At 40.0% G+C, this 25925-nt stretch overlaps 1 protein-coding gene and 1 long non-coding RNA gene across 3 annotated transcripts; one reads left to right on the forward strand and one right to left on the reverse strand.

Moving 5' to 3' along the window:
• Positions 1–685: 685 nt before the first annotated feature.
• On the reverse strand, positions 686–25821 carry hyal6 (hyaluronoglucosaminidase 6). 2 transcript variants are annotated; one of them, XM_017305365.2, is made up of 5 exons: positions 25738–25821; positions 9790–10024; positions 7796–8742; positions 3509–3598; positions 686–3329 (listed from the first exon to the last, which is right to left on the reverse strand). In XM_017305365.2, the coding sequence occupies exons 3-5, from the start codon at positions 8729–8731 to the stop codon at positions 2880–2882; spliced, it is 1476 nt and encodes a 491-aa protein (XP_017160854.1). In that variant the 5' UTR covers positions 8732–8742; positions 9790–10024; positions 25738–25821; the 3' UTR covers positions 686–2879. The 2 variants fall into 2 exon arrangements, with proteins under 2 accessions (XP_017160854.1, XP_008409465.1); XM_008411243.3 differs by lacking the exon at positions 25738–25821 and adding an exon at positions 14174–14332.
• Positions 22782–23511, forward strand: LOC145551914 (uncharacterized). The gene is made up of 2 exons (XR_014087791.1): positions 22782–23075; positions 23149–23511. It is a non-coding gene; the product is annotated as an uncharacterized LOC145551914 (long non-coding RNA).
• Positions 25822–25925: the final 104 nt, after the last annotated feature.

Consider the following 25925-nt stretch of genomic DNA (forward strand, 5'->3'; position numbering starts at 1 on the left):
CTATCGGTAATACTATCTTTAACAGACTGATAACATATGGAGGCTCTGAAGAGGCTAAATAAAACCTCTCAACATTGACCAAAAATTTAAGTATAAAACTTAACATTCAAAGGCAAATACACGATCCATTACAATAAACAATCCAGAGTTACTGAATGAAAACTTCCTGATAGCATGGCGGCTAGCTGATTACTGCTAGTTCTGAATGTCTGTTTCTGACTGAGCGGAGTAATTATGCAGAGCAGGGAGGAGATTGATTATTTTTTAGAGATTATCTGTCTCATGTTAGGACAGCGAAAGTTTTAATACGTATGTAAAATGTATTTTTTTAAGTAGATGCTGCAGCTTTAAGCAGAGGTTCGGTGTGAGAGTCACTACCAGGTGGAGCAGAAGCGGCGCTCGTCTGTGAATATTACTACCTGTAGCGTAGCAGCGGTTCAACAGTGAGAACAGAACAGCGTCTTACATCGCAGTCCAAGACTAAATCATTTTGCTGGTTATTGTTTAGCTTTCTGACGTCATGCTAATCCGGGTGAGTGTTTGTGCTGTGCTCTGCTTTACCTGCTATCTGATCCTCCATATGTTTTTTTACTGCAGTGAGCCTCGATGTAGCCAAACTCCTCAAGTATGCCATTGTTTTATATCGTATTAGCTTCGTGTGTTGATGCTTTTGTGCTTCAACGGTCCCATTCACTCAGTGCGTTATAGTTCCACATCGCTTAGGATTTGTTGCTGCGCGTTTGCGCAGAGTGAAGGAAAGAGGAGACCAGCTGCACAGGCAGGCTGAGAAATGAGATGCAGGTGATCGGTATCGGCAACGAGCCAATGATCACCGATCACCGATCATACACTTTTTCACGAAAATCGGCCGATTATGATCGGTGACCGATCGATCGGCACACCTCTACTGCATGTTGTATGCAAATAGGCTGCTTACATTTTTTAAAATTAGTTTTAGTTTACTGAAAGATCTCTCTCCACGAGCAACAGTCATAGGCAACTTGCAAAATATAAATAAAGCAATTCAGACTTCTCAAAAAAATGCTACGTAGTTGCATTTCTTTCAAGTTGCAGTATATAACTTTAATAAAAAAATATGTTTTCTCCATATTTGTTAAAGCTGTCACCATGTCATAGCAGTTTGTTATGAGACAGATAATCTGTGAAAAAAAAACCTCCTCCCCGATCTACTACTGTTAGCTAAAGTAATGCACCGTTCTGACCAAACCAACCAATCAGAACCAGGAGGGTCTTAGTGCTGTCATTCAACCTCACTCACTGCTAAATGTGCTAATGGTGGAGAAACAACTTATTGTTACAGGAAAAATGTTTATCTGCTGTCATTGGTAGCTATGCTAGCTAGACTGAGCATTCACAACAGGCTATGCTAGCTGCAGAATAGCCCAGAGCAAGGGGGAGGAAGGATGAGCCACATGAGATTGTTTTTCTCATGTGGCGGGTTTTAGTGATTGACAGCACTAAAACCCGCCTCCTGCCTCTGACTGGTTGTTTCTAGAGAGCACTGGGAGAAGGCAGAGGTTAGAGGAAATAAAATTTTCACAGATTATCTTTCATGCCATACTTTCACAACATAACAGTTTTAAAATATTTCTTATAAAAGTTACATACTGCAGCTTTAATTTCACTTAGGAGCGGACGGGTCAGGAGGAACGTGACAACATCCATCCATTTTCTTGCACCCTTGTCCCTTAATGGGGTCAGGTGGGTTGCTGGTGCCTCTCCAGCTAACGTTTCGGGCAAGAGGCGGGGTCACTCTGGACAGGTCAGCAGTCTGTCGCAGGGCAACACAGAGACACACAGGACAAACAACCATGCACACACTCACACCTAGGGACAATTTGGAGAAACCAATTAACCTGACAGTCATGTTTTTAGACTGTGGGAGGAAACCGGAGTACCTGGAGAAAACCCACCATGCACAAGGAGAACATGGAGACTCCATGCAGAAAGACCCCAGGCCGGGAATCGAACCCAAAACCTTCTTGCTGCAAGGCAGCAGCTCTACCAACTGCGCCACTGTGCAGCCCAACGTGACAACATATAACTGTAATTTCAATGCAAGTAAAGGTAAAACTGTTTGGATTGCTTTAAGTCCAGACAGGAGGCTGTTTTTCATTGTCATTATATAAAGATTGTTTGAATTTCTGTCAGTAATAAATATATTGTTTTTGTTATGCAATTGTAAAAAGAGCAAAGACACAGAGAAACCCCTATAGACTCACAGGAATGATGCTAACTAGCTTGTCATTGAACACAGTGTTGCTCACCTTTTTTACGGGACATGGGTTAAAGATATAGAGGTTAGATTTTGTGGGTTCACTCTTTGAGGCTGCGGGCCCACCATGATTGGTTCCCTGCCCGCATTTAGGTACCTCAAGCTGCTGACCACTGTCACCTTCAAGCGCTCCAAGCAGGAACAAACTATTGCATGCAGATCCAGGAAAAAATTCAGTGCAAATATAAATGTATGCTTTTTAGTCTAGGAGGGGTAACATGTAATTTTTACTGCTAAAAACAATTTTTTAAAACGGAACATGATGAATTTTGTAATTGACAGGGTCTTAATTTTTTTCTATTTCTGTGAACAAAAAAACCTCTTTTGTGGGGACCCCTGTCTGTCCAGGGCCCTTGGAATTGTCCTCACTTGGAATTGTCCATATCCAAAAACCAATCAACGCATTGAAACCTTGTAATCAGCAGCAGTACAATGATAGGAACAGACATACAATTCAAAAATCAAATCTGGAATTATTGTCATTGGACTGTTAATGTGTCCAGGGTTGCTGAGGGCTGCTCTCAAGCTTAATTAGTTTAAACTGAACACTGAAAATACCATGGAGTTATGATATTTTTTATGTCTACAGAATGACCAGACAGAGTCCCAAGAACATGATAATGCACAGACAAGGGAAGTGGACAGAAAGGGGGAGCATAATATATGCCACCAGGCTTTTGCCCCAAGGGACAGGAGGGGATAGATGTGGTGGCTGTGTCTGTGGGATCTCACAGTAAACACCAGTCCAGCCCTGGTAGCACTGGCAGGTGAACTTGTGCCTCATGTCCAGGATGTCATGGCTGTTGAGGTGACCCCTTACCTCAAAGCGAGGGTGACCAGGGGCTGGGTTATGGTGGATGTGAAAGTAACGTGGGTTGAGGTGGAGATAGTAACGCGAGTCCAGGCTCTTGCGGACACATCTTCCATTCTTTTTGCATAGTGCTTTGCTGCATAATTTAGCTGCTGCAGTGACATTAATGACATAATGTCCTAATGGTCCATCAATGTACTTCTTTACAGTAAGGCAGTTTCTCTACAAGAAGAATAGAACGAGACATTGTCAATGATCTTAAATAAGAACTTATCTCCTTCCATGCAAAATCAGCAAAAAATAAAGAATTAAAGGATAGTGATAACTTCAAAACATTTTAGTATTATAGAAGACTATTTTAAATTGCTTACAGTTTTCTTTGCTTTGCTTTTAACATTTACCTTTGACTGAGCATACTCTGATGATCCCCAAAGGACAACACCTGATGCTCCCAAAGCAGCACTCTCCCCGATAGTATGAACTAAGTCACTCTTTAACAAAATGAAAACTTTCAGTCGAGTAGTTAATATTTACATGGACAAAAAGGTTATTTATCTAAGAAACTCCATCAAATTGCATTAATATTTGGTTCTACTGCAATTACTCCTGAATGAACATGGAAGGACAGTGTAAATTTGAGATTTTTGCAAATGAAGAGATAAACTTTGCAGGAACTCATCATACTGAACATGCAACCTGTAACAGTAGAAAGAAACATTTCCCTTTTAAGTTGGCAGTATGTGACTTCTATCAAAAATGTTTTGTTTACATATTGCATTCTGTAACATTTTTCATAAAAGTTACACACTACATCTTTAACAGGAAAAAACCTGCAACAGAATCAGGCTCAATGTGAGAAGCCACCTGCCAACAGACACAAAAACACAGATTCACTGGTCCAGGAGTACTTTCTATGTTGGAAAAAATCAGAGAAAAAAATAGTTTATGGCAGCAATAGTGGTTTCATCTAGGATAGAAACACAGCTAACAGATGAGCTTTGAGTTAGTTGTATCTTTAACAGGAAGAAACCTGCAGCAGAATCAGGCTTAATGTGAGAAGCCATTTGCCACAACTTACCAACTTACTGGGGGTTTGGTCCCCAGTAAGAGACTGTGCATACACTTAGTTGGAGCAATGGTACATTTAAACTGAAATACAGCAATAGCTGTGCCATCTGTAGAAAGGACATAAAGTTAAAGGCAACAATAGCTCAGCCAACACCCCCCGCCCAGTAGAACAGACACACAGTCACCTAAGTATAAGACATCGCTTCTATAAAGAGAAAAAAACAGATGACAAAAAATGAATGGCAGAAAAACTACAGATATGCATCAATGGAGGGAGTACGATGATATGTCAGAGTTAGAAGTGGTCACTATGTCCTCTTACAGCATAGCAGCTAGCCAAAGCAAGTCTAAAAATAAATTAGCTTAATTAAGGAGTAACGGTAAGACAGCAATAACATTTTTAGTTTAGTTTTTTGATGAAATGTGCGTTTTGTGGGCTACAATTTGCTTGTGTAAGGAATGCAGAAAAGAAACATAATCTGCAAGCAGCTGTTAGCTAATAGCAGCGGTAGCTATAATCTACCACAGCAATCACTTAATAATTGCAAAAAACATTAACATACTACTGCAACAGACGGAATGCTGCAGTAGTATGTTAGTAGTCTGAATGACGTGGAGCTTCACGGTGCGCTCCAGAAAACTGCAAACATTGAGACTAATATGAACAACGCAATAAACCTTTAAACAGCCACAAATTAACCCTCTATGGTATAACTTTTTATATTTTTGGGGAAAAAATATTTTCCGGCTTTCTTTGGGAGCTTGGTGGCCCTTAATTATGTATCAATCATAAAATCGGACCCTGACACCTCTCTTGGTGCTATGAGGGGTCTAAAAAAACACCAAGGTTTTCTACAGTGATTATGAGAAGTAAAATACAAATCAAACAAAAACTATGTTTTGTTTTTTTTGGACAAAAATAAATCAGACATGGTTTCAGCTCACCAAATATAAAATGAACAACTAACTTTCATTAATGAGTGGTACATTTAAGCAAATGATTAAAATGAGCGTTTGTGTGTTTGTACGTGTGTAATGTTAGAATCGCCCTGTGTAGGTTTTCAAGTTGTAAGGAGAACCATCTGCACCAGTCATATGAAGTTCCCTGCAGACCCATATTTTTGGGTTTGGCACGTATTGCTTCAGTTTTTGCCTGACTTGGAATAGGACCATTTGTTCATTGATGGCCAGCTCTTCACCCTTCGGGACTGACGTTAGTTTTGAGGATAAACAAACAATGAAATAATGGTTGTACAGTGGATCTTCATGTTTTCATCGGGAATGACTCCAGCTTATGAACCAGGCACCTTTTGTCCATGAAATGACCTTTCATCCATCTCCTGTTGCTGTTAGTCAATAATAAAGTAAAAAAAAATGTGGCTGTGATCATTATTTTGTAATCAACTGCATATCAATGCACTAGAATAATATTGCCTGAACAAAAGGGCCCTAAACTGCGCAATGTTGCCCTGAGGCAACAAACAAAACAAACAGTTTTAGCATAGAAATTATACAAAAAATTGTCTTGAAATGACCTACAACGCTTCTTTACTTACTCACAGACATGACAATATTTTTAGAGTTACCCAAATTTAAGCATGAAGAAACGTGATGTATAACTTACAAGTAGGAGGCCAGGTGTAGCATCACCTCTGCTTCATAAAAAGGTCTCATGAACCTCAATACCTCTTTTATTTGGACAAAAATATACCTGGTGGTACTTTAAATCATCCCTCCTAAAAAATAAAGGAGCAACGTGAGGTACAGATATGAGGGCAACGTCATGCCATAGAGGGTTAACAAGTCTGTAAAGCTGTGCAGCTAAATGCCATTATAATTATTAATATTAAGATAAGCGTCACAAGTCTGTGCAGCAACTATCTGAGTTGTGGAGCAGCAGGAGGAGCGCTGTGTGCTGTGACACCAAACGCAGGGCCGTAACACAGAACCTGGAGGCTGGGGTGGGGGAAGAGAGGGGTCTAAAATCCTACAGACAATACTGGAACACAAAAACACGCACAGATTACTAACGTTTTTTTTTGTGTACTGTTGTAACCATTAAATAATCTCCCCTTCAGTTCAACCATATAGGTGGAGACACGTTGTTGATGTTACCATTATAAAATAACTTGCAATTAAGTATTGGCAAAGATCAATGTAATTTTCACAGGTGGCAGAGCGTTGTTGTTAGCAGCTGATGAAAGTAACTAAAAATGTTACTTTTAATGTAACTTAGTTACTTTCCAAGTCAAGTAATCAGTAATCTAACTAAGTTACATTTCAAAGTAACTATGCCATCACTGTTCATTTCCAAGCTTCATTATTCCATGGCAGCAGCACAGCTGTGGATATCATATAAAAGAATTGTCTTTTTGCCCGTCAGCGTTGTGCACATGCATATAATTTCCATATGTAAACAATAACAAGCAGGGGTTCTATATCTGTCAATCTGATTATGATTAAGTCAGTGCCTCACCAGCTATGAACCTCGCTACACGTCACTGCTGGTATTGGTCCAATAAGTAAAACTTGGTCGATTTGAAAAACCTGTGTTTATCTTCATCTTGTTGTCTTTTGTGTTTTGGAGGGACACGGGGGGGGGGTCATGTAGTATTTGGTGACAATTTTATTGATGCAGTACAAAATTATGGGTTGTTTAACTGAAGCAGAGAAGCAATGTAGGTAGTGTGATCACTTTGAAATGACAAAAGTGTAGAAAAATATGTATAATATACATGATATCAGTTAATACTGCCAAACATCAGGATTAATATCAGCTATTAATATTGGCCTAAATTTTCCACATCAGTGCATCCCTAATATTCTTCTATAGTTTAGAAAATTAACCTGTAAAAATAAGTTAACTTTTTAGCCAAACTGGACAAAAACTTACCTAAAATTCTGAAATTATATTCAATGTAATAGTAAAAATCAATACCAGCAGTCTCACAAAGACACTTTAAGAACATTTATATATTGTTTATCGCTGTCTAGTGTTTAGTTCATGTCTTTGTTCTCCTCAGTCAATAGATAAACTGTTGTTCATTCATAAAGCTACACTGCCCACCTTGTTCTGTATATTCTGTATGTATGCGTCTCTGCTCTGCACCCCTCCCACCCTGTCACTGTACTTCATCAGGGTTTGCTGGGCAGCTCTGGGAGGACATCAAATAAAAGAGGGGCTCTGATACTCCATGCATCTCACCAGTCAGTACAAGTATGCGGTCCGCTGGAAAACACTGAACACCTGAAAATCTTCAAAGAAACCTCCCGTATCCTGGACAGAACTTCAACAGTGGACATGTCAGGGGAAAAGAGGACATTTAGTCACTCTACATAACAGTAGAAAGTAATTGTGCATAACACTTAAATGACTCAAAATGTGCTTACACAGAATTTTCAAAGCCTAGAAACACCATTTTCCTTCAACTGTTGATTCAGATAATATTTGGCCAATCAGCGGGTCACAGGAGATGAATGCAAGTCCAAATTTGCTAAAGTGGGCTTGAACCCCTATTATAACAGATAGTTTGGGTTTATCTGTTGAAATTGCACAAAGAAACTTTAAAATTGTGATGCAGTATATAATTCAATTTTACATTGAAATACTGAAAACATACCTCTGAAAGCACAACAAAGGTGTAGGCATAAAAAGGTCTGGAGTAGACAAAGACAGGCAATGTGTAGTCTGTACGTGCAATGGTTGCAATCCTCATGGCTTCTTTCACTCGATAGTGAACAAACTTAATGGTGTTTGAGGAAGATTTCAGCTCAAAGTCCAGGTAGATGGATGGGTAGAGGGCTGTGCTTTTTTTCCAGAGCCACATTAAATGGTCATTGCGTACATGTTCAACATTGGGACATTCACCAGTATAGCATTGTGGGTGTTGTTTGTAGCCATAGTTGTAACAGTCTGGAAAAAGATAGAACCCCCACAAACCGTCTGGTCTCCGCGCTTCAGCCAGTGCCAAAGTGAGATTCATGAAAGCTTGCCCTGACTTTTCAAAACGATCCTTTGCTTCTTTTTCAACTTTGCTTTCTGGCCAGTGTGGGTGGAGCTTGTGGATCTGTTCCTTGGACTTTTTACGGTAGATGTCTTTGGAACCCCAATTTCGTACCCACTGAGGTCTCCAGTTCTCCCAGTCAATGACACCTAGGCCTCGAAAATCCTTGTGTGGTATTAGCTTGTCGATGTCCACTCGGGCCTTGTTCAGATGTTTGGAAATGCTCTGGTTCTGTGGCAGGCCACCATTGATAGCAACACCTGAGCTGGAGAAGTATGGGTAGTATCCCAGATGACCATGGTAGAATATTGTGACATTCGGTCCGCTTAGTGTTTCATTAAGGTTTGCTACAATGTCAAAAATGCTGAGGTCTAGATCCACCTTAAATCGAAGGCGACATGACTCGGTAGGGGCATTCCAGACTACAACAAAAGGCAGATGAGGGATCAAAGGTGCTTGAGCTGGTTTTGTTTTGTGGCCTTGAACTTGGAGCTTTTCCTCTGTGCCAAGCCAAAGGACCAGTGGCAGGAGGTGGAGTCCTATTTGCACCATGGCTGATGATTCTTCATGAAGCAATTAGTGAGATGGGGAGAAAAAAAGAAATGAGATGTTCAGTAAGATCATTTGAGCATCAATGAACAAGGATAATCAGCCAGGCCTTTGAACATCATGAGCAATTGCCACTGAAGTGAGAGCTTCAGATTCCACAGCAAAGCACAAGCCGACTTTGTTCTCAGAAAGACTGCTTGGAAAAAAATAGTGAGTCCATTTTATTCATCTAGCATCTTTCTCATACAGCAGTCACAAATTGCTTCATAGTAAAATTAGTTTTAAAAAATTAGTAAAAGCAATAAAAACACATTAAATGAAATCAAACTGTCATGAAATGGATGAAAATCCAAAAGGTCAGAAAATGGCAAGTTTCTCACTGTTGTATCAAGAACACCCAGTAGAGATTTGTTAAACAAGACAAAAAATAAATGAATTTATTTTAACTTAAAAAATATGAAGTCTGCTATGGACTTCTTACAGAAATCTGATATTCATGGGAAAATCTAATTTTATTTATATAGCACATTGCGCAACAAGGCTTTTCAATCATAAAACAAAAAAGAAAAAACAAATTCATGTAACAGAATCACCAATCAAAACATTACATTAAGTCAAGTGCCATCATTAAATTCGTAATTGATTATGTCTCAAATAAAACTCTAAACAGGAGGGGTTATAGCCGAGATTTAAAGGAACTCAGTGTTTCAGCTGTTTTACAGTTTTCTGGAAGTTTGTTCCAGATTTGTGTTGCATAGAAGCTGAATGCTGCTTCTCCTTATTTGGTTCTGGGGATGCAAAGCAGAACCAGAACCTCAGGGCGTCATGTTGGATTCTAATTTTCTTACCTACATGCAGAACACAACTCAGAACACTGGTTTTAAATGTAAGGGGTTTATTGCAAAGAAACAAAACAGGAAGGCGAGTGATCAGTGTTTAGGTCCAGGATCTCTTCAACGGCACCCACCAAATATCTTAGCACAGGAGGACAGGTATGGTTAGTTCAAGCTCAGTAGGAATCTTCAGACTAGGGAGAAGAAAAGGAGTCAGGTGGAGCTTACGTGGTTTGGAGAGGGTCCGGACCAGGGGGAAAGGCGTCTGGGGGTGTCCAGGGCTTGATGGGAGGAAGAGGACGGCTGGAGAGGCGGCGTTGGAGGGCAGACTGGTAAGTGGGGGAATCCACTGCTTAGATGCACAGGTAGCTCGGGTGTCTTGTCAGCGTCACGAGGATCAGATTCAGGAAACCAACCGTCTGACTTGATTTCTGGATGGTTAGCAGTTTCTTGAAGGTAGCACCTGAGGAAGAGGCACACAAAGGTTCACAAGGAGAATTCTCAACAAGGTGAGTACAGAGAAGAAAACTCTGGGGCCTGAAGTACCAAACATAGGTGACACTCTGGCAGTGAAGTGATGGCGACTCCCTCCTAATATAGGAGCTGACAAATTAGCAGCAGGTGTGCTGGATCAGGAGTTGAAGACCAACCCTCCAGGTAACAGCCTCAGGACTCCCTCTGGTGGATTAAAAGTGAGACAGCAACCCCACCATCCCAAAACCCTGGACCCCAACACGGGGGTCTGAAAGGTTGATACAACAACTGATATTTAATGTATTGTGGTGTTAAACCGTTCAGTGATTTATAAACTAACAACAGTATTTTAAAGTCTATTCTCTGAGCTACAGGGAGCCAGAGGAGGGACTTTAAAACTGGAGTTATGTCTCTATCTTCCTGGTTTTAGTCAGAACTGCAGCAGCAGCTTCTGGATCAGCTGCAGCTTGAGGATTGATTTGTTAGGCAGAAAAGCATCTTTCCTTTGCATAATCTATATTTGGATCTCTGAAGTGTGTTTTGACCATTTTTTGGGTTTGTTTTGAGTTTTCATGAAGTAGCAAACTCGTCACAGGACAATTCACTGTTCAGTTTACGCTACACTTTGTCACACCACAACCAACCAAATCCAGGTTTTTGTTTTTTTTTTTTGTCTTTCTGATCTTATCCCCAAGTCATGTCTACACTACTGTTACAAATGTTTTGTTAAAGTGCACATTCTTATTGAAAAGTATACATTCATGTTTATGTCAGAAGAATTTGCCATTCACTAAGCTTCATCTTCACGCAAGTCTAAAAACTTATAAAGGCCATCCATCCATCCATTTTCTTGCACCCTTGTCCCTCAGTGGGTCAGGAGGTGCTGGTGCCCATCTCCAGCTAACGTTCTGGGCGAGAGGCGGAGTCACCCTGGACAGGTCGCCAGTCTGTCGCAGGGCAACACAGAGACACACAACCATGCACACACACACTCACTCACACCTAGGGACAATTTGGAGAGGCCAATTAACCTGACAGTCATGTTTTTGGACTGTGGGAGGAAACCGGAGTACCTGGAGAAAACCCACCATGCACAGGGAGAACATGGAGACTCCATGCAGAAAGACCGGGGCCGGGAATCGGACCCAGAACCTTCTTGCTGCAAGGCAACAGCTCTACCAACTGCGCCACTGTGCAGCCATACTTATAAAGGCATTAATAATAATTCACTGGGTTTATTGAGTCAGTTAAAAGTATCTTGGTTTCTTGTTCACAAGTCAGACTTTTATTGAGCAGGAGCTGGACAGAGGAACTCATGTATGAGATAAACTGGTTCCAACTCTCACATGTCATGAGATATAGATCATAACTAATATAAGCCACTGACGTTGGATTTTTTTATAGATGGATGGTCACATGTAAAGTGGATAATTCAACACAAAACCACTTTTAGATTTATAAAACCTTTATCTGATGTGTAAAATAGAAAGGAGAGCGTTTACAATATTTGTTTTTTCATTTTTAATTAGGATAGCCTGTCTTTTAAAAATATTGAAAAGCTTAATGTTGCTTGTCATTCATTTCAGAAAGTGAAACTTATTTTGATTCATTACACACATAGTAACTGAATAATCAGTTACTATGTGTGTAATGAATCAAAGTAAGGTTTACAGATGACAAAACCCCATTAGGTATGTAAGAGAATTAGAAAATGATGAAAATGGAGAATATTAAAACTTAACCATCTAACTTAAAATAATTGTAAAGTTGTTAGTACACAGTCAGGCATTCATTTTTTGCATGGATTAACAAGTGCCTCAAAATATTTTTGTATATTCCAATGAATGGAATCAATTTATTAACAAGCATTGGTTTAGTCTGTTTGTAATTCTGACTCCACATCTTCTCTGTCATCCCTGCTTTGCTCTGGTCTTATGAAGGAGCCCCACCACAAACCTCATCTAATTTCTCCTGGTGCTCCCCATATGCAAGTCATTCACATTTCATTTTTCCAAAGTTGGAGAAGAAACATAGTGACTTGGTTCTTAAGAAACACAGCCAAAGAGGTTTCCTCCAAGAATGAAATGGAAAATCTCCCAGCGTTTCCAGCATAGTTACCAGAGCAGAGGAGGAAGAAACCGCCTGTGGGCTGAGGGTTCTCAATGTAGGTATTAGCATAAAGCTGAGGTCATCTAATCATTTGAATAGGAAAAGCTCTCAGGGATCACAGTAAGAATCTGGATCAGTACATAAGCTAGGAAAGAAGATGGCTGAAGGAGTACTTTCAAAGTTTGTAATAAATCAATTAGATGTTTCCTTGAAATCTGTTTTTGCCATGACTTTTTGTCAAGTTTGTCTTGGGTTCTGACAGCAGGCTCTGTGAGTTTCTCACTGGTTTCATAGTTTCCCAGATGAACGGTTTTCATGGTGAAGCTCAACCAAAACAAGCAGAATGTGGTGAAGCCACTCTGACGTTCCACAAAACCGCAGGGAAAAAAAGGAGCCTCTGGAAAAATTATGACTCCAGACCACAAGACAGACCCCCCAAACGCAAAGTCTCAGTTCATACCAACATGAAAGACTCATTTCAATGATTTGTCTTGCATAAACACAACTGAACAGTTTAAAGCAGTCAAGGTTGGCTCATTGGAACCAGATGGTTCTGATATAAAATGTAATTCTGAGAAAACCTTTTTTACATAGTGATATTTCCCTACAAGCGATAAGCTACTGCCTCATAATGCTAACCTCAAGATTTCATAACCTTTCTCGGTTAATAGGTTCAAATAACACTTAACTTCAGTTTAACAATGCAGCTCAATGACCATGTAAAATGCGTCAGAGGCCTGTAAAAATAGCAAAAACTGCAGTTAAGGAGTCCGGGCCGCAGTAAATTTGCCAAGTCTTGACCGGTCCGCGGTGATAAAAAGGTTGGGGACCACTGCCCTAGGCGGTTCTGTAGATGACAACCAAAGTGAAAACAGCATGAAGCAGCAGGACTAGGACAAAACAACGGCTCCTTCAGGACGTGCACACCGTACCCGCAGGTCAGGTCTGCACACCCGGAGGCCACAGGAGGAGACAGAGAACCACGGAAGATTCACAGCCAAGTCTCACAATAATCCAGGATCTTAAGGCAAAATTTAGTGCCAGCCATGGCACAGAGCCCAAAACAAGCTGGACAATGAAATCACCTACCCTGATGAAAAAACCCCAGGCCAAGGCACCTGTCTGACCGCACACACTCCCAGAGAACAGGAGGGAGACATGACCCAACCACAGTCCTGAACCCAAAACAGGTATGATTACAAGAAACAGTCTGATACAAGACAAAGGGAGAGTACAAAACTAACCAGGATGCGATGATGGACGCAGTGTTTGGAGAAGACATGACTGAATAAGATATTCACTGTGAGGTGAAATCCATTAAGTTTGTAAATAAAAGGCTGACTGAAACAAAAGGGTTCAAGGATAGAATAACTAGAGTATGGGAAAAGATTCAAAAACTGCTTTCAGTTCACCATATTTATCCCAACACTGTACATAATTCTGAAAAATGAAAGACTGTTTTTTCTGTTTTGACCAACTGGAATTTGTTGATGGTCCCTAAGTGACCAAACACATTCTGGACCAAGCACACAGAATCTGCCATCTCTGTGATAGACAGCATATAAAGCCATCACTGTCTCAGCTGAGTCCCAGAACGTATGTCTGTAAAATATCCATCTAACTAGCTTCACTGCAGGGCTAAAACCACTGTAGGCTGCAACTTCAGGACTGAGCCTGCTGATAGTTTGAAGGAGTTGAGCAGGGAAGGTGCGGGGTAGAGCAGCTGCATTGTAATGTGGAAGCTCAGTTTGGAAACTGTTCCCCAAGAGTTTGATAAATCCGGATGGTTGCCTTGGGAGAGTAGATAATTCCTATAGCGTCCATGAAGAGTCACACTTCAGGTTGATAACAGAATAACATGAAGTTAATGAACTTAATCTCGAAAAAGTTGATTTTACATTATACTGCCACTTCAAAAGTTGGAAGGAAATATCTTAGGCGCAAAACACTTTTAGATATCAGTAGCAAGTTGTTTAATTATGTTGTAGCAAATAACAGCTTTTTATCTTCTATTTTAAAGATGACATACCTGCTCCCCTCTTCTGGCTGTGATGAGGATTATTTCTCTGCCCTTAATAGGTTAGCATCATTGATCTGGTGTTTTAAAGCAGCAAAATGTTCATTAATGAGCAGCTAAACCGCATTTCTGTCAGTGTCTCCTGCTCCTCTGAACCTTTGTGAGTTTTCGGGGCACACATCCCCTGCTATTGTTGCACTGGCCCCTCCTCATTGCAGCCCTCATTTGTTATATTAAACAGGAACAGAAAATGCATTTTCAGTGTTAGGTACATTGTTCCAGTGAGAATTTCTTAGGTGGAAATTAATCTAAACATATACATGTAGTTCACAGAAGTCTAGGATAAATTCAGTAGACATTGAGATTTAAAAGTGAAAGGGAAATAGATGTCCGGCTTGAACCATTAATCTGCAGCCTGATAACCTTCTGGCACAACATTTGAAGTCAGTATTGCTCACTCAAACAGGAAATCTCTCCACACATGAAGACATTCAGATGAATCTACCTACATCTGTGAATAAAGGTTTTCCATTACAAAGTTAAGTAAGTGCATTGTAGTCAGGTTAATAATACAGCACAAGTGATTAATTATCACTGAAAGTGGATCTATATGTGAATTTTTTCAAAAATTTTAAATAGGCACAATTTCTAAACGACGCCCTTAAAAAAGAAACGACGCACACATTGCGCAAAACTCTGAAACAGGAGAAGCTGGACATAAAACGGAGCGACGAACTAGATGTGAATTATGGCATAAAATCAGAGAATCCGACGCTGAACAGTGAAAAATCAACACATGATGTGAAACACATGACGATTAGGAGGCGCAGCAGGTGATGAGTGAAGATTACTGATGGTCAATAAATGATAAAATAAATGTAGCAACAGGATAGAAACTAAAGTGGACATAGCAATAAACCAAGAGAGGATAAAACTAATCAAAGGAAACTAAATGGAAATGAATGAAGAACAAAATGCAAGAATAAACTAAGAAACTAAAGTAAATACAGAGGAATGAACTGGTATGGCAAGACCTTTAGAGCAATAATTAATACAGAGACTGTATGGCAAGAATAAACAGACACTATTTCTAGATAAAAGGTAAAATAATATTGTTGAAGTGTCATGGGTTTGTTGAGACCACATCTAGTACTGAGAATAAATATATCTTACAGACCATAACAGTAAAGAACTGATCACTTATTTATGTTTTTAATCCATCAATCAAATTTTATTTTTATAGCACATTTCAGCAGCAAGGCATTTCAAAGTGCTTTACATAATTAAAATAAAAACAGCATGTGACATTAAATAAACAGTGAGAAAGAGAGAGATTTAAAAAAAAAGATAAAAACATTAAAACCCCTTTAGGACTTCAGTTAAACGCCGTTTAACTGGGATTCTAACCCTCAGGGACTTTAGTCAAAAACACCGTTTGACAAGGACTCCAACCTCTAGGTTTTTAGTTGAAACTCCGTCAACTGGGACTCTAAACCCCGTAGAACTTTAGTTAAACGTTGTTTAACTGGGACGTTTTCCAGGGGGCTTTACATCATTAAAACGTAGAAAAGAAGTAAAAAGAAATTAAAAACATTAAAGACATAAAAACATGGAAGACATCAAAACCCGCACTATAACCCTAATTTAGCCATAAGCAACACTAAACAGGTGGGTTTTAAGTTGAGATTTAAAGGCTCTCAGTGTTTCAGCTCTTTTACAGTTTTCTGGAAGTTTGTTCCAAATCTGTGGTGCATAGAAACTGAATGCTGCTTCTCCTAGTCTGGTTCTGGTTCTGGGGATGCAGAGCAGAACCAGAAGATCTGAGGGGTCCAGACGGTTGGTACAGTAATAACAGATCTTTAAGGTATTGTGGTGCTAAACCGTTCAGTGATTTATAAACTAACATCAGTATTTTAAAGTCTATTCTCTGAGCTACAGGGAGCCAGAGGAGGGACTTTAAAACTGGTGTCATGTCTCTATCTTCCTGGTTTTATGTAAAGCACTTTGAAATGCCTTGCTGCTGAAATGTGCTATAGAAATAACGCCCCCCAAAGGCATCCCAGCGCCCCCTTTTGTAAAAATGTCCGCCAGCGCCCCCTGCCGTCCTCTGAACGCCCCCTGGGGGGCGGTACCGCCCACGTTGAGAACCGCTACTCTAATCGTTGTTAACACGTCGTGACCTGCTTTTCCGAGTCGCCTCAATACGCAACATGAGCGCTACGACGCTTCCGCTGGGTTTCCAGCTGTGCGGCAGTGAAGGAGACCTGCTGCTGCTGCTGCTGCTGCTGCTGCTGCTGCTGATGCTGCTGCTGCTGCTGCTGCTGCTGCTGCTGCTGCTGCTGCTGCTGCTGCTGATGCTGCTGATGCTGCTGCTGCTGGGCGGAGCTTCACAGGTTTGTTAGAATCATGGCAGCAAACCAGCAAAACGCAAAGAACTTTTCAGTTTTTCCCCCAAACTAACCGACTGAGTTGAGTAGCTGTTGGATGCAGGTAATAGCTAAATGATGACTAGCTAATATCAACACAGCACGTTAAGCTTGTTGACTAGATAAAATGATCAACGTGCTCTGTAAAAATCATTCATCATCAGGAATTCATGGAGCATCACATTCCAGCTCCTCCCAGATTGTTTGAGCAGATAAATTTGTTCAACTTACACAGAATTGCACACCCGTCTTTGGTTTAACCTGGAAACCTTTGCGTTGATCCAAGTGTAACCGGATCCTTTTCTGCGTTGTGCTGGTTATCAAGTGACAGTTTATCTTTCGAACAAATGATTCTCGGTTTATTTCTGACGAGAATATAAAGACAAAACCACCGTGTTAAAAGCTGCCCGCTCCAAGTCCTACACCAAATAAAAGTATAAAACAAAAATGTACTTAATAGATCTATAAATAAACTGAATGTATTTAGATGAAAAATGAAAAGCACACACCTCTCCTACAGGACAAGACAAAAGGGGAGGGGCTAAGGGGCAAACAATTTAAAGACAATACCACAGAAGAAGAAATAAAAAGGAGGGGCTTCCGATCTTAAAGTAACACCGTTAAAACAATGACAGCTGTTTGTGTAATTATAACAAAAGAGAAATACAACCAGGTTACACATGTATATTTTATAGTCAGTGGACGCATGTAAGCATGTGGTTCTAACTTCCATCTGGTTTAGTGTAAAGTCATGCTGTGCAGTGTTGAGGAAAACTGATTATTTTTAGTGTTTAACACAGTTTAAACCTTTTAGAACGAATTTCTTAAGTTTGAACAGGTTTGTGTTAGTGATTTAAAACCCGAAGAACTATTGCTGATCTGCTCTTTGTCTTTAAACGAAACATTTATTATTTCTCTGCTAGCACGTTTTTGAAATCAGGTAACAATTCACAAAATGACGTGATTAGCAGACGGCAGAACTCTGATCCTTTCCTGATCCCTCAGCGGGAGAAAAACCAGCAGAAGCGGATCAGCTGCTGGACGCTCCAGAGTCTCTGGTCCGTTAAAGCGACCAGATCAGAGGTGATCCTCTGACTGATATTGTTCTTATAATGATTAATAATGAGCTCCACGATGTTCTCTGTGCGTAAAGTTGAAACTGTCTGAGCACCAAGTGGTCAGCTGATCACATTCTGGACAGAAACCAGTGAACTGCTCTCTGTTCTTATCAAGACGAGGTGAGGAGGGAATCTGACATATTAACTAGGTTAAGTTTTTACTGGTTTTGTTTTTAAAACACCATTAACTAAGCAGTAACTATATATTGTATATTTGGCGTTTGTCATCTCATGTGTGATTAATTGGAGCATTTATTGCCCAGCGCTCTGCGCTTGTTTCTGCCTAACGGATCTGCACTTTAATTTCTTTCCTCTCTCAACAGTCAGCTGTTATTCCTCTATTTAAACTACAATAAGTAGATTATAACATTCTCTTTATGTTTTCTCTGTGTGCTGCAAACTCATTAAATGTAAACTCATTAGAACCCTGAACCACCATCAGGCAAATAATTCTGGTCCGACCCAAAATATTGTTACCCGTCAAATGACCTGTCCAACCAGAGCTTCCTAACCAAGGTGTCCATAACTCTTCAACACGCTGTCAGCTCCCGGTCAGAAAGATGCATTTAGTTCAGTGTCCATGAGATGATATTCAGAAAGGATCTTTTATTTGATTGATTTTAGTTTCCTCTGCGATGAACTCTGCATAAAGTCTATCATGTCTCCATGTGCGCCAGTCAAAGGTGTTAATTATAACATGTCAAATGACAGAGGGGCTTAAAAAATAACCATATATATATATATAGGAGAAATTGGAGAAATACCAGGGCCTCAGGGAGGAACTGGAAAAGACCTGGAAGGTGAAGACCACAGTGGTGCCTGTGGTCATCGGGGCCCTCGGGGCAGTCACCCCCAAACTGGAGCAGTGGCTCAAACAGATCCCAGGAACAACATCAGACATCTCAGTCCAGAAATGTGCAGTTCTAGGCACAGCCAAGATACTGGAGGAACCCTCAAGCTCCCAGGCCTCTGGTAGAGGACCCGAGCTCAGAGGATGAAACAGACCACCCGAGGAGGGTGAGAAGGGAATTATATATATATATATATATATATATATATATATATATATATATATATATATATATATATATATATATATATATATATATATATATATATGTGTGCACACACACATATTAAATTTTGCCCCCTCAGAGGTAGTCCTGGCCCCCCATTGTCCCCCCCAACTTTAAAAGTCTAGCTCCGCCACTGCATACCCACCTTCCCCCCCACTGTCTGGCTACCCTCTGGTAATAGTACAAGTGAGAAGGTGTTGTTCTCTGTAAATGAAATCATTTCATCTTTCATTGAATTTTTCCATTTATCAGACTTTGACGATGCCATAGCCTCTTTATATGGAATGTTTTTGATTCACTCAACTGGTTCTGTATCCGTACAAAAAGGAAGAGGGGGGGAAAAAAAGAGAAAAAGCTGGAGTTATTCCTCACAACAGGAAAAAGAAAAGGCAAAAGGGGGTCAGACAGTGCATTCACAAACAAGCCCAACTGTAGCTCTGTAGGTTAATTCAAATCATTGACTACTGTAGGTTAACAGCAGTCAATGGTTAACTCACTGCTCTGCACTAGACTTTCATAGTGCTTCAGGTATTTAGGTTTCTTCCTTACTCTACCTGTGGTACGTGTTGTCTTTGTCAGTAGGTGGGTCTGTACCCATTTCCACCATGGAAGGTGGAAGTAAACCTTCCTTCCACACCAGTAAGGAAGGCTTCCAGAGCAGCCTTCCTTACTGGTGTGGAACCAGGACAGCCCTTCCTCCAATATCCATGGCAGCTTTCAATGAACCCTTCAAAGCACACTACATCTTCATTGTCAACTACCATGAATCCCAGGAGGTAATACATGGGATAATCACTGGTTTAAATCAAAGCACAGTCATGTGACAGGCCAAGTATTAATTGAGTGGGAGACAAAAACATCCCACAGTTTCTGACTCTTTTGTGTACAACAGTTTAAAATCTATGCATCATTTTTACTTTACATTGAAGAACTTCAAAGTGTATGAGGAATGCTTTTACAAAGGATTGTACAATATGTACAAATTCCCCTAAAACTAGAAGTTAAGCATTATTGTTTGTGGCTAAGAGCAAGTGACCAGGAATTGTTTGTTTTGATCTAGTTTTGTTGAATGATTACTATCTGATAATTATGTAGATGAACCAAAAATATAGTCCTAGCATGAGATAGAAAGCGATGATGCAAATGGAAGCAAAGTTTTACTGCCATCTTGTGGTGCCAAAGTAATGTTGCAAGTCAACTGTTGAAGTTGGTGAAGCACTTTTAACAAATATCTGAAAAAATTACGTTCTTCAAATGTGAAGAATGTGATTCTTCACATTGATGCAAATAAAATCTCCTCCAGTTACTGACTGTCCCGTTCAAAACCCAACACTGAAGAAAGACAGTGATGCTGACATGTCCAAATATGAGAAAAACTGAAAAGTATTGATCTACTGCAGCTGAGAAAAATATCTCCTGAAATAGTAGCAAAGTATCTGGAAAGGTAGTTGGTAACTCATGGGTCACTGAACAAGTATGTCCAATAGCAAAGTTAGTTATCTTTAAATCATTTAAAATATTGTCAAATTATGGAGCTAAATTAGTCTCAGAAAGATTCACACAGTGTACAATGAGATTTGCATGCACACAAAAGCAGCCACAAGCGTACAAGAAGATTTGTAAGAGCACCACATAATTCACAAATGTGTATAACACAATGCATAAATGTGTACCTCAACATTCACATATGTGTGATTGGTTTGTCAAATTTACATGTTTCATTTAGCTAAAGTCATAACAACTACACATACAGATCTGACAACGCAGGTGCACAAATTTCCAGCTGCAGACAAACTTTTCAACATGAGCACACAGATCAGCTTGTCTGTGCTTCTTACACTTGATGTAAGAAGGTCTTTATAAAAAATATATTTTATAAAAGTTACATACAGCAGCATTAATGTCCACAGAGACAGCGGCGGCAGCGTGTCGGCTGGTCTGTGTTACCCAGAAAGCAGTTGGGCACAATATGGCAACACCAACACTGTGAGTGAAACAACCAGGGGTGAAAGTAAGGGGGTACAGCAGGGTACTGTGTACCCCCACTAAATCTTTGAGGGGTACGCAGTACCTGCAAAAGAGGGGAGCGGCTGTCTGCTGTAAAGAATCAATGGATTCACTGTGCAGCTGTGAGTTCACCCACTAATCAGCCGGGACTGATTAGTTTTTCAAGAACAATCTAAAACACGACTTAATCGGTTAATAAATAACCTTTTTCTCATTTCATATTGTTTCTGAACTGTTCGTGCTTTGCTAGAGCAGCGGTGCAATATGTCGATCGCGGAAGGTTTTGAGTGGATCTCAGCATTAGGTGACAAACTGAACGCCGCCAGTTCACTGAGACCAGCACGTCCTCTGACTCCTTATCAAAACGTTCGTAACTTTATTAAAGAACAACAAAAATATCAACAAAACGTGCTAAAATTAATGACCCAACAACAATAATAAACTCAGTAATTATTGTTTCAACAAGGTGTTGCGCAATTCTGTGTGTTTCGGTTCCATTACCAAAATAACAGAGCAGGAGTTAAAATGAACTAATCAACCACCACTGTGTTCAGGGAGGCTTATTAATGATCGCAAAATAAATATCAAGCCTGAAAACCTAATATTGTAACGGACTGAATGTTATATTTGGGGCATGCCATAGCAATGCATAGGGAGAGCAGTGACTGACTTGCTGACTGACTTTGCAGGCACCTATTGTTCTTCACCCAACAGAATGTCTGTTTATTAGGGGCATGCCATAGCAATGCATAAGGAGAGCACAAGTCAGTACTGCCTCCATGCATTGCATGGCAGGCACCTATTGTTCTACACCTAATAGAATGTCTCTTTATTTATTTTTCTTCCATTACCGTTAATGCGGCTCGTACCGCTGCGTGCCCACCCACAAAAGTGGTATCAAATCGTGCGGCTCGATGCCGAGAAGGGAGCTATTATTTTTATTGGGGATCGGAGTTAAAATGATTACATAAATTAATAAAAACGAAAAAATTTGAGATTTTGTGTCTCACAGAATCAGTAATCAGTGAGAATGCATTCCATGCATTCTCACTATTGTGTTTCTGTTTTTCTTTATCTTTATTATTCTGTCTTCCGTACGTTTTTTGTCGCTTAACTACTCTCACTACGTTTCACTAATGGTACTAATTTATATATCAAAACGTTCAGCTCCTTCAGGAGAATGGTGCTATGACTTTTGGTAAACTTCACTATTGCACTTTTTGAAATAATTGCACTTTTGTGCAAATATTTTCCCCATAGAAATGAATGGTGGAATTGGGCAAACACTCTAATTACCTCCTCAGTTCTCCAGAGCCTTGCTAATGACCTAATTATTGTATTCAGGTGTGGTGCAGCAGAGGCACTTCTAAAAGTCCTAGAGATAGATAGAGATAGATAGATAGATAGATAGATAGATAGATAGATAGATAGATAGATAGATAGATAGATAGATAGATAGATAGAGATAGATATATATAGATAGATAGATAGATAGATAGATAGATAGATAGATAGATAGATAGATAGATAGATAGATAGATAGATAGATAGATATAGATAGATAGATATAGATAGATAGATAGATAGAGATATATATATATATAGATAGATAGATAGATATAGATAGATAGATAGATAGATAGATAGATAGATAGATAGATATACATAGATATAGATAGATAGATAGAGATAGATAGATATAGATAGATAGATAGATATAGATAGAGATAGATAGATAGATAGAGATAGATATAGATAGATAGATAGATAGATAGATAGATAGATATAGATAGATAGATAGAGATAGATATAGATAGATAGATAGAGATAGATAGATATAGATAGATAGAGATAGATAGATAGATATAGATAGATAGAGATAGATAGATATAGATAGATAGATAGATATAGATAGAGATAGATAGATATAGATAGATAGATATAGAGAGATAGATATAGAGAGATAGATAGATAGAGAGAGAGAGAGAGATAGATAGATAGATAGATAGATAGATAGATAGATAGATAGATAGAGATAGATATATAGATATATAGATAGATAGATAGATAGATAGATAGATAGATAGATAGATAGATAGATAGATAGTGTTGTTGTCCTCCGTCCCTGCGCCACCGCCAGCTACCACCAGAGGGGGTTTCCCCAGCTCCCTTCTGACGCCCCACCCCGCGGGTGTGTCACCACGCACCTGCAGGTCATCCGATCATCACCAGGAGCTTAAGAGGAGCCGCCTGACAACACTTCCTCGCCAGAGTGTTGACCTTCGCGGTAACAGAGATCAGTAAGAAAGCCTTATATTGTTAATCCTGCGTGTTCTAACGCCTCCATCTCCTCACCCCAGGTTCCATCAAGTCTGAGAGCCGGATCGAGTCCAGGACCAACCAAGCCCGTCAGCTGGATCCGGGTTTCCCCGACGAGCACCATCGAGTCTGTCTCTCTCTCCCTCAGCTCCCCGGACTGACATCATTCTGGCTCCTGCCCCCGCAGCTCCGACGTTTCTGCCCAGCCTCCAGTTCATAGTTTTCCCTCGCTCGAGTTCATTGATATGGTGTAAATGAAGCTTTGTATAATTTATGGGCACAACCTCTGCCGCAAATCGGAACTGCCATTTGTTTACATGTTAGCAACTCGCTAACATGCTAGCTCCCTGTTATCAAACAGGATGCCTGTTGTATGTATTTAATATACTGTGTTTTTATTGTCACCAACTGTGTGTGTAATGTGATTCGTGTGCTGAGGAGTGATCAGAAACGCAGAGAACAGATTCGAGGTGAGGCAGGCAGTTCTCGTGCCTTATGGCTGTGGGCGCTCATTGTGACTCCACAACTGCAGAGTAAGAGACGGTAACAGCGAGCTAGCCATACAGTAGCTGCGCTGATAAAGAGAACGAGACAGACGTGGTTTTCAGTTGTACTTTAACGGTTTCACACTTTGGAAAGTGTGAAACTTTCAGCACAAAAGGTTCATAGCCTCACCAGCTATGCACCTAAACGCACATCACTGACTAATTGCACACACATCTATCTATCTCTATCTATATATATATATATATATATATATATATATCATAGCTTCATTATTTTTTAACTAGTCTGCTTTTCTGCATGCCTTATTTCTGTTGATTTTTTTTTTACTATCTTTTAGCTTGTCTACTCTTCTCTATGTCTTCTACTTCTATTTTCTTTTTCCTATGTTGCTATGTTTCACTCTTCCAACGGTTTCAACTATTTCTCGTTTTGTACTGACTTCCGCTTCTGCTAAATTTTTCCTTTTTGATTTGTTTCACTGTTGAACTGATCCAACTATTTTCTATTTCTTCTGATATCTTCTACTTCTTAAGCTTTTCTCCATTTTTCTTGCATTTCTGCAGCAGTCATTCTGCAAATATGCATTCTCACGGCTGTTTCGCTAGGAACAGCTATTTTTCTAGTCTTTCTCTATGAAACACACACACAGGACTGTTTATGGCTGACTCAAAAACCCTTTTTAACTCCCCCTCACAGGCATAAATATTGCCCTATTGGTCTGAAAGTTGGTCATAACATAGATACACATGCCTGCTCATGTACAATGTTTACAAAAATTTGCTAGGGCTTATGCTTTTTGTCAGGGTCCTTCAGACTGACGCCTGGTGTCTCCCAAGTATAGAAACTGTGTCTGAAGAGGATTTTCCCGCTCTTTGGCTCTCACAGCTGCAGGGGATTAATTACCATAGCAACAGAACAGTGTCTGGAACTGCAGCTCCCCAGGACTGCACTGTAGGGTTTACTGGTATTTACAACTGCTTGTGTTTTCAGCATTATACTACTGATTCAAGACTATAACCATTACACATATGTCCCCCCATGTTAAAATCTGACACAAATAAGAATAAATAGTTGATTAAAAGTCTATGGACAGAAAATAACGTCGCTGCTCCTTTAAGGAACCAGCGGCACAGACGCAGCGCCTGCGATGCTACAGATCACAAACCTGACAGAGAGCAGAAGAGGATTCGTAGGAAAAGAGCGGTGATGCTCAGCAAGGCAGTTCATTAGCATTTGTACAAAAGTTAGCATTTCACTGTCTATGACTAGTGCACTAGCACTTTTACCTAAAGTTAGCTTTTACCTAATTTTCTCATTAATTAGACATGTTTAGTATACTGAATAGAGTAGTAAAATTAAAACAACATGGTCGTGTTGCTCCACATGCTACTGCCAGCATTTAAGCTAACATTAGCATATTGGCTAATTTTAGCTTATGCATCAATTCTAACATAATGAATGGTACAACTACAGTTTATTAAACATGCTTCTGCCTCTCCAAAGGTTATTGACTACGTTGCAGCTTTCTTTAGCATTAATGCTAATTTTTAACATCATAGCGCTGCGTCAAAACCGACGGGCACACTTTGGCATGCCCCTTTAAAATTTCTGCAGGAATTTTCTAGTTTATTTTACTATTTTGTTATTTCTTCTTTTTCAAACAACATTTGATTAAACTGAATGTTACAACCTTGACATGACAATATGAGTTGTTTTTACCGGGAAATCGATGAGAAGCGTGAAAATGGTCGGATCCGGATCCGGACCGGGGGCTGCAATGCGCGCTCCCGACAGACAGATTTTCACAGGGGAGCAGAATTTTGCACAAGACCTTTTTTTTCTCCTGATGAAAACTCAACAGTGTCCAGACTGATACCACACATTCCATTTATTCACCTTTGCTAAAACATTATATACACATAACATAAAAATTCAAAATTTGATTTCCTCAAAATTCACTAATATTAGTGAACAAAGTGGAACGAAGTGAAAATGACTTATTTTATAAAAAGTATTGAATTATGTTTATCTTATAAAATTGTGAGTGTGACTAGCATTAAACTTTTTGAGCCTGCATTGTGTACAAAACCGTGAACACGTCATGTGCGCCAAGCGATCCTCACCAAATGACGTCACAGCCCGTCCATCCAGGCTCCTCCCTCCTCTTCCCTCCGCAGAGCCGCATTCCTCCTGCTACAGCCATAGACAGGTCTGTGGGTACGGCGGGCCGAACCATTCTCTGGGAGGAAACACGGCCACGCTTCGTTTCGGCTAGAAGCAACATTCCCGCGCTGGCAGTTCACAAGCTGTG

This window comes from Poecilia reticulata, chromosome 6 (assembly GCF_904066995.2).
Source record: "Poecilia reticulata chromosome 6, P_reticulata-male-v2, whole genome shotgun sequence".
In the NCBI taxonomy this organism is placed as follows: domain Eukaryota; kingdom Metazoa; phylum Chordata; class Actinopteri; order Cyprinodontiformes; family Poeciliidae; genus Poecilia; species Poecilia reticulata.